Source organism: Balaenoptera borealis (genome assembly GCF_965194805.1).
Source record: "Balaenoptera borealis genome assembly, chromosome: 7".
Taxonomy (NCBI): domain Eukaryota; kingdom Metazoa; phylum Chordata; class Mammalia; order Artiodactyla; family Balaenopteridae; genus Balaenoptera; species Balaenoptera borealis.
In genome coordinates, this window is record NC_138864.1 from 102,633,017 (window position 1) to 102,643,153 (window position 10,137).

Here is a 10,137-nt window from a genome sequence, read left to right on the forward strand (position 1 = left end):
GCTATCACTATGCTGCATGTTTTATACTGCCAGGAGGGGATGTGCTTGCTTTGGCGGATGACGGGGCATCAGTGCTGTTTGAGGCAGCAGGAGGGGGCAACCCTGACTGCATCTCCCTCCTGCTGGAATATGGAGGAAGTGGAAACATACCTAACAGAGCAGGGCATCTTCCTATACACCGAGCTGCCTACGAGGGACATTATCTGTGAGTAATAAATCATAGCATGATCATTTCAAGTGGAAAAACACAAGCTTGTATATATGGTATAATCCCAAATCTATCTATACACCTCCCAAACTCCAAAAAGAAAAAGGCAAAATGTTCACAAGTTTTGTATATCTATATATTTGTTTGATTTTCCCCATTCTTTTTATATTCTTTTACTTTAAAAAATTTCCACATTGAATTTATACTACTTTTAAAATGAAAAGATATTTTCTTTTAGAAGAAAGTAAGTTATAAGTGAGAATTCTGCACAAGCCGCCCAAATGTGCCTTTTGGGTTTTTGTTTTTTTTAATATGTTTAACAGATGGCTACAGGTTTCTAAAAATTTTGTCCTTGGCAAAGGATTAAAGTTTGTGTTACTCTAATCTTTATCACCACCAACATATCAATAGAAATCTATAATCATTATATTAAACTACCCACCATGAAAGGATGGTTTTAGGCAATTAAGTATATTTCATAAGTTCAAAAACGTTGAAATCATTAGGCTTTATCACAATTTCAGTGGTGACATTGGCTAAGTTAGGTAGCCAATGACACTTAATTGGCACTAAGTGACACATTGTTAAAGTTCATAAATTCACACATAGTAGCTCTGAATTAGGCACAAGAGATCAACTTATCCTTGCCTGTGGCTCTCATACTTCTCTAGTTCATCAGTCAAGTGTGAAATTCACAGCTATTTGTCACAGGTTCTTTGAAACATAAGCTGTGGTTAGTTGTCTCGGTTGACCTGATGTAAGGTTGATGGAACAACAAAGGCTCTTCTTGTTGCCAATAATTCAATTTCAAGTAAGCAGACAGGATGTACATGGCCAATATTAAAGCATACATTGCTCCGGAAGCAGTGAAAGGGGAGTAACAAATGAGAATTCAAGAGGCCTAAATTGTAGTCATTGCCCTACATCTATGTGACCTTGGACAAGTCATTTCACTTCTCAAGACTTCATATGGCTCTGCTTGTAATAAAGGGGTTGAACTCAGTGATGCTCAAGGTCACTTCCATCTCTAACTTCCTGTGACTCCATGTTCTAATGGTCAAGAGTGTGAAGCATTCTTCTATGGCATCAAATGGACTTACTTTCCTATTATATTTTTTTCGTTACATAGCATTGGTTGATTATAGATATTATGCTGTTCAGAGAAGAACTGAAAGATGGGGAGGGTTCCTGAATAATTACAATTCTAGGACCAAATACATAAGATCCAGTATTTTCCCCAGGAATATTTAGCCTGGGAAGCTAAATCAAAACTAAACTAAATTACACTAAACTGAAAAGTAGTAAGTCAATGGACAAAGATTATATGTTTTTGTGTAAGGTTATCTAGAGAAAATAAAGGAAACTAAGTAAATTGCATTCACTTGTCTAGTGAGGAAGCTGGTTTATTTAATTTCTTGATTTTCTTCATGCCATGTGGATATTTGATTTTTTTTTAGTGCACTGAAATATCTTATTCCAGTAACATCCAAACATGCAATCCAGAAAAGTGGGCTAACGCCAATCCACTCAGCAACAGATGGACAAAATGCGCAGTGCCTAGAACTGCTTATTGAAAATGGCTTTGATGTCAATACGCTGCTTGCTGACCACATTTCCAAGAGCTATGATGATGAACGGAAGACTGCCCTCTATTTCGCCGTTTGCAATAATGATATCCACTGCATAGAAGTCCTCCTGGCTGCAGGTGCAGACCCAAACTTAGATCCCCTCAACTGTCTTCTTGTGGCAGTGAGGGCCAACAATCATGAAATTGTCAGGCTGCTTCTCGCCCATGGAGCTGATGTCAATTGTTATTTCAGGCATGTGAATGACACTCATTTCCCCAGTGCCATTCAGTATGCCCTAAATGACGAGGTAATGCTCAGGCTGTTGCTGAATAACGGCTATCAAGTGGAGATGTGCTTTGACTGCATGCACGGGGACATCTTTGGAAATGCGACTGTATGGTCAGAGATAGAGGAAGAGGTACTGCCGAGATGGATGTCTTGTGTCGTAAAAGATAACCCGGTGAGTTACATCCTTCTCTTCTTCATATTGGGTCATCATCCTAACGTTTGCTCATTAGGGATGTTAGAAGAAAAGAAAAATCAACTCCAACTTTTATATTTTTCTTGTTCTTGAGTTTTTGTTTGCAGTGATATGGGGAAATAAGCATAAAACTAGGCAAAGAAAAAAAAGTGTGTATTTTTCTTGAATTCGAAACCGAATGTTGAAGAATGTGGGAAAATATATCAATAATTTATGCTTATTTGGTGGAACGTTGGGGCTAGAAGCATGGAAAGAAGCATGATTCTTCCACATCGTGCTGAATACAATCACATCAGAGCCACGCGTGCTTCAGGGCTCATAGTTTCACAGAAACAAGCAAACCGTTTTCTTTTTTTGTTCATTACAAGGAGGGAACTTTTATTTCCTGTAAAAAGACAGATAATATTTCAGAACAAAATTAAGTGTTTATGTATATAGTATATTAAAAGTACTACTAAATTCAATTTTATCACTTCTCTCAGTTCTGTGAGTTTATTACAGTTCCTTGGATGAAACACTTGGTAGGCCGCGTTATTCGTGTATTAATGGATTACATGGATTATATCCCTCTGTGTGTTAAACTGAAATCTGCACTAGAAGTACAGAGAGAATGGCCAGAAATCCGTCAAAGACTAGGTAAAAGCAAAAGTTTTTCCTACAAAATTTTTTATGGAGATTGTATATAGGGGAAATTTCTTAATGTCATTTTTGATACTTTTTCATAGCTACTTTGTTTTCAGAATTATCTGTTTTTTCAAATCATCCTTAATACTTCTTCTGATATAAGATACTAATTTTTTGCTTTTCTTGATAATTTCCAACTCTTTAACTGTATAATGAGTAATACTATTACTATATTATATTCTGACTAGAACTCACTTTTTAAAAGTTAACTTCTATAATATCATAAAGTATATAGACTGTAATCTCCATGTGGGCAGGGATCTGTTTTGTTTATTTTCGTATTCTCAAGACTTAACATAATGCCTAGTAAGCGGTAAATACTCAATAAATATTGAGTAAATGAATGAATGGAATGAATTAGAATTATCCTTTTTGATATGCTCTCTTCTGGGTCTTTATTGACAAATTCCTACCATCAAAAGTATGTATTACAAGCAGACCATTTTGTATTCTCTAGGTTAAAGTTTACTTATAATCATAAAAGTGAATCATATTACAAAAGTTTCAATAAAAGTACATCTAAAATTACTCCAAATTCAAATAGAAACTAGAAAAAAAAATCATAAGCTGGAAAGGTTTTCTCCTTCAAAATATGAGTTTGGAAAAATGAACTTTCAAAACCTACATGGACATCACTTTATAGAGCCCGAGGACGCATCATAGAACTTGGCATTACATTTAAATATTCTGGCACTCTTAGTACACCTAAATCAAGTTTAAATGTGAAAAACCATGACAGCCTAGTCTTCAGGATCAGCCAAATTTTATGCAAATTAGTAGATTATATTTTATAGTCAAGGAGATGAAACAGAAACGCTGAGCTGATTCACATACCGTATTTGTTAGGTATAAAGTTCTATAAAAAGAAATGGGCAATATAGTGGTTTTCATCTAAGCACTTTGTTTCCATCAGAGTCTCATACATTAAAATATATAATCTGAATTTGGATCATTTTGACTATGGTAGCAAGAGACGCAAATTGGAGGAAGGATGGAGACTTTGATGGGCTAGAAAGAGTGATAGTTCAACTGAATGCAGATTTGGAGGTAAGCTTGGATTTTCCTCACATGGTGCTTCCACTGGAATGAGTTGGACGGTACAAGAGACTTTGTGGCAACTGAAACAGGAACCTTAGAGAATCTGATGAATCATATAGTATCGTGAGCCTAGAAATCGACCTCTGGGGTCCGATAGACCTAGAATGGGATGGAACTCTGGCCTTGCCTAGGTGTAGGATGGCTGGGTCATATAGTGCATATGTCATTCAGGGCTGATATTTTCATGGAAACAAGCAATAATTTATTGCATCATTTTTGTTTCATTGAGGGGAGGGGAATTTTTTATTTCCTGTAAAAAGACCAAGATAGTCATACTAGTTGTGTGACTTTGAGCAAGTTACTTATCCTTTTTATGACAAGGTTTTCCCACTGCAAAATGGGGCTAGCATAGTATTCACCTCATAAGGTTGTTGTCGGGATTTAAAGAGATGATGCACGTAAGGTGTTTAGCATAAAGCCTACAGCATTAAAAACACTTATAAATTTAGCTATTTTAAAAACTAAATTATTAGTATTTTATGTTATTTTTATTATGGTAAGGTTACATGAAGTATCTGAAATGTATATGTAAAGTATGTCATGAATCCCCCCAACTTGTAGAGTTGCGTTACCATTGCTAATTTTTATAAATAAAAAACTAAGGCTAAAGGGGAATTACAAAATATTCTGGGCCCTATAAATTCTTGAAACTAGCTCCCCTTCTGAACCAAGGCACACACTGGGAATGAAGTCAAAATCAAGCAGGACAGAGACGTGAGAGTCCACATAAACATGGGGGCGACAAACAGAATCAGGAAACCTCAGGGAGCAACCACCATATTCTGGATCAATGCAAGAAGACAGCAGAATAGGGAGCTCTGTAAAGTTAGAAGAGCTATCTTGACCCAAGCATCCTTCTAGAAAGTCAGGAAAACTAAATTCACATGAAAATGAACAACAGGAAAGTATCCCAGTCAAATTCCATATAAATTTATTATAAGAAAAAATAGAAAGAGGAACAGAATAACATCCCCACAGACAACAAAAGCACACCAGAAAAACATGCCCTCAGAACAGATTAAAATTGAAACCCTCTGTTTCAAAACAAGCTAAAAAGCATAAGGAAAATGACACAAGACATGAAAGAACAACACAAGTCAGTATTAGAAAAATTCAGAAATGAGGTAATAGTACTGAGGAAGGAATTAGAATGAAAAACAAAAAATTAATTTCAAATATAAAGACTGAACTGGAATGAAAGCAAGAGCTAATAATGCAATAGATAATGACTTAGGAGAAATAGAAGATGAAATTAAAGAAAATTTTAAAAATAAAGTGGAAATAAAGGGATATATAAAAGGATTTGAAAGACAGGGACAGTTTTGAAGACAGCTAAAGAAAAAGAAAACCAAATCAAAGGAACAGAACAAATACAAAAACGTGTATTGTGAAAAACTTTCTGTAATAAAAAAAGATTTGAAGCTGAAAATTACAAATTACTATACCCTTTGGTCATGTAGGTAAAAAGAACAAGTGACTTACAAGGGAAAAATTCAGATTATCTTAAACAATATTACTCTTCTGATCACCTTCTCAAGAATCTACTAAAAAATAAGCTTCAGACAAACCAAAATAACTAAAGAGATAATGACATAGGACCAGTAACGAGCATTAAACAGAAAATTCTGTTATGGCTGGGGAAGTTCTGTTCATGACCTGGGAAATGATTAAAGATGTTCACCCGATAATGACTTATAATAACTTAAGAAACTGTATGTTTGTGCAGTGGCTTTATCTATATTTTATTTTACAATAGAGGAGTTAAAATATTTTGGAGATTGTAAAGGAAAAAACCCTAAGGCTTAGATAAATTCATTTCCCAGAGTTATAGACAGAAAATAACAAAGCAAGGATTTGAACTCTTAGGTCTGTCTCACGTCAAAACACAGGCTCTTTCTCCAATACCACTGTGCTTCCTGTCATAGCACAGATTCTGCTTCTAATTGGTAATTCATTGTCCATGTGTTTGTATTGCAAAAGAATGACCAATTCTTATGACTTTAGAAAAGCAATCCAAGTAAGAATAAGACCAGGAAGGTTTTTATTGTTTCAGTCACACATCATTGCAACTAGAGCTTAAGTCAGTTGATTGCTGTAAGTATGGTTAACCACTGGATGTCAGGATTCCTCCAGGTATACGTAGGGCAGAGGCTTTGTTAGGGAAAAAAATAAAATGGTAATTCTTTAAAAAAGGTGGGTTTATTCTGCCTATTTTGGTAACAATAACTTTGCCTCAATGGTTTTTCAAAAACACTGTTTTAATTTTTTCAAGATAATTTGAATGTTTATAATCTCAGATAGAACAGAAGTGTGATCTCTTTGATTATTGAATTGAGTGATCATTCACATTATTGAATGATTACAATGTACCAAGCACTTTTCTAATACTTTACATGGATTAATTTGTTCGATCTTTAAACAACCCTGTAAGGTAGGGTTATCCACATTTCCCAGGTGAGAATACTGAGACCACAGAGGTTAAATAACTTGTCCAAGATCACACAAATACGAAGTGGCAGAGCCAGGATTTTAATCCAAGCCGACTGAGTCCAGAGCCCACAACTAAGTCTGTGTACAATGCTGCCTTTTCACTAGCTCATGTTGCTGGAGAATATATCGGTACTGTAATTATACTATAGATAAAGGTACTAGAGATAAAGTAAGAGTTGAAAATAAAGGTTAACATCAGCTATTTGAATAACATTAGTAGATTTTTTTGGAAAATATAAAATGTTTAGGTATCAGACACTGAAACAAACCTAAGATTGAATAATGGATATATGGAATCATTTGTATCAGATGTTTCACAGATAACTATTCATCAGAAAGATTGGTAGGAGAGAGCGGAAGTAAAGAAACATATCTTTCAAATACTCAATTCTAAAAAATAAATAGAAGGAGATGTGAGCATTTGCTTTCTTTAATCAAGTCCATTCATTCATTTAACATATTGTAGTTGAACACCCTGTAGGAGCCAGACTCTCTTTCTGACACAGAGGCAGACTAAACGTCTGCCTTCATGGAGCTTACATTCTAGAGGAATGGTTTGGAAGGCTTAATTGCAATTTGAATTTTACTTAAAATCACCAGTTGCTAACGTGTGCATGCCTGTTCTTTAGAATGACACTATTAATATTATTCTAAAACAGTCTGTATCTTACGGGTTAATCCATTAATATTGTTTTTATTTTTTGCTTGTTTTTCCCATTCACTTTAGAGAATCCCTGCTCCTTAAAGCATTTATGTAGGTTAAGAATTCGAAGACTTATGGGACTCCAGCGACTCTGCCAGCCAGCCTCAATGGAGAAGCTCTCTCTGCCACCAACTATTCAAAGATATATATTATTTAAAGAGTATGATCTCTATGGACAAGAGCTAAAATTGCCATAATTTAAAATAATATTTTTAAATGTGATTTAAAAAATGTGTTTAAATGAGATTCCTTCAGAGAATTTCTTGGAACCATTTTACACCCTTATGTGCATTTAAATCCACTGACAATTTTATAACTGGATCCTGGGTTCTTTTGGGAGCACCATATTTTACATCTCTAAGGACCTTTTACATTGTGATTTTTTAAAGCTAGTCAATATTTTGTATTGGTTGTCTTCACTTGCAATAAGTCTTCAAACTCTCCTTATCAAGTGACTCCCACAATATCCATGAGCAAGTCTCTCCTATGTTTATAAAACAAAGAACCACTTTCTCAAACCCACATCTCCAGCCAGTTGCTGCCCCATTCTCTCCTTTATTTTATCGCCACACGGCGTAAAAGAGCTCTTTCCTGTCTGCAGATTCACTCACTGTAATCTGGCTTCTGCTCCTTCCACTGCCCTTCTCAAGGTCCTTAACAACTTGCTTGTTGCTACTTTCAATGAGCATCCTTCAGTCCTTTCAACTGATTCCTGCAGCAACTGACTGCCTGCTGCCTCCAGGAAACAGTTCTCCGGATACCTTGCTCTCTTGGCTCTCTTCCCACCCCTCTGGCCGCTCTGTCTCTGGCTTCTTTCTGCATTGCTCATCTCCTGCCAACTCTTTAGTAATGCGTCTTAAGTCCCCTTTTTTTATGCTAAGTTCTCTGGGAAATTTCATCCATGTCCATGGTTTTGTTTACTATCTACATGCTGTCAAATGTAAAATTTATATCCGAAGTTCAGCTTTCTCTCACGTGCTTGAGACCTGTGTAGACAATTGGCCTAAAGGACCTTTGAATACAAAGATACCTCAAATTCAGCATGTCCCAAAATGAACCCACCGTCTTCCTCCACAAAAAGGCTCCTTCTCTTACCATCTCTAGCTCAATAGTTAACCCAATTATCAATTCAGTTTCCCAAGTCAAAAGCCTGGACATCAACCTTGACCATCCCATTTTCTTTACCCAATATAACAAATCACCAAGTCCTGGTAAGTTTATTTCATGAAGTCATCTCCTACTCAGTTTCACTAACTCAGCCCAAATACCAGCTATTATCTCCTTTCTTCCTGGGACACTGTAGTGCTACCCAACTGGTCCTTCTCCCTGCTATCTTGCCTTATCTAACACACATTCTACACATAACATCCCAGAGTAATCTTTTACAAATGTAAGCAAGTTTCACTCCCCTCTTAAAATCATTCTCATTGCTCTTAGGTAAAGTCCAAAATTCTTCCATGGCCCTTCATGATCGAACTCCCTGCCTTCCTCCTTAGCCTTATCTCTTGATATCTCCCTTACCCGTCCTCTTTAACCATGTTTAACACCTTTTAGAAGTTTATTCTTTGAACAGTGATTCCCAGATTTTTCGATTTTATATGTTAGTAGTTTTTAGTAATTTTAAAAATAGGGTCATCTATTTATCACTGTCATTTCATAAAAGAGGGGTCATTTTAATGCCAGAAAATGGGGCTGCCTTAAACTCAGTTATTAAAATTGAATGACTTTAGGGGAATTCCCTGGCAGTCCAGTGGTTAGGACTCCAAGCTTCCACTGCAGGGGTCACGGGTTCATTCCCTGGTTGGGGAACTAAGAACCCTGTATGCCACACAGCACAGCCAATAAATAAATAAATACATAAATAAATAAAATGTTTAAAAAATCTAAAAAAAAATTGAAGGACTTTCGCTTTGAAAAGACTTAAAGTTTGGTCTTCATTTCCCCATTGATGAGTGAAAATTTCATTCTGGCCCAACAAGTCTCTGAGGTCTTTTATTTGGGAACCACTGTTATAGAAGAAACCATACTCTCTTGCACCTCAGGGTTTTTGCATGTTCTTCTTCTTCTGCCTGGAATCCTCTTTCCGTCTCCTTCTTCCCCCCTCCATCCTTTATCCTACAGGTCTCAGTTTAAGTGTTCTTTCCTCTAGGATGGGAGGCCCCAGAACTGCACTTCTCATGCTGTATTACAGGAGCCTATGTTCCCCATCCGTCTGCCCCGCTAGACTGTAAGCTCTATGAGGGCAGGGTTTATGTCTGATTTGTTTTGCAGTGTTTTCTTAGGGCCAAACACATTCCCTAAGAGCATAGAGAAAGTGCAAAAATTACTTGTTGAATATACTGAAGGAGCGAATGTCATATGAGACCCAGACAAAAGTAATCAGTGACCTCATGGTAAAATGATAGTTTTGAGTCTCTGAATTGGTTATATAGCTTTATAATGTAATTACTTAGACTCATTCTTTTTAGATTTTTCTTATTTTTATCTTAAGGGTTATTGTATTCTTTCAATAGTAATACCTCACTGGTTTATGAACTTTTCAAATTGTATTTAGCTCTAGTTATAGGTATGAAAAAAAACCTGTATAATTAGAGCTATAGTTTTAACAGCTTTTATTCCTTAAAGAATATATTTTCCTATAGATTAAGCTCTAATGTATTTAAGTAGAACTATAATGTTTTGTGTATGGGATTTCGTGATTCCTCTGTTGCTCTCCCACTTGTGGCTAAAATACATTGTTACCTATAAATATTGCTCTAAATAAATTTTAAAAATAAGGATGTAAGTGTGCCATATGATACTTCAGATATTAAATAAACTAAAACTTTGATATTTAGTATATTATTGTATAAATACATTCAGGATACTTCAGATATTAAATAAACTCTAGTACACAAAAGTTTGA

General features: G+C 35.8%; 1 protein-coding gene across 5 annotated transcripts in view; it reads left to right on the forward strand.

Annotated features, from left to right (window-relative positions):
* The window catches only part of ASB15 (ankyrin repeat and SOCS box containing 15), a 33,691-nt gene extending 23,554 nt beyond the window's left edge, over positions 1–10,137 (forward strand). For 4 of the 5 annotated variants that reach the window (XM_082400083.1, XM_082400081.1, XM_082400080.1 and 1 more), the window contains 4 exons: positions 34–205; positions 1,666–2,236; positions 2,740–2,893; positions 7,257–10,137. In XM_082400083.1, the coding sequence (XP_082256209.1) occupies positions 34–205; positions 1,666–2,236; positions 2,740–2,893; positions 7,257–7,429 (1,070 nt within the window). In that variant the 3' untranslated portion in view covers positions 7,430–10,137. The other variant, XM_082400082.1, reaches the window with a different exon arrangement.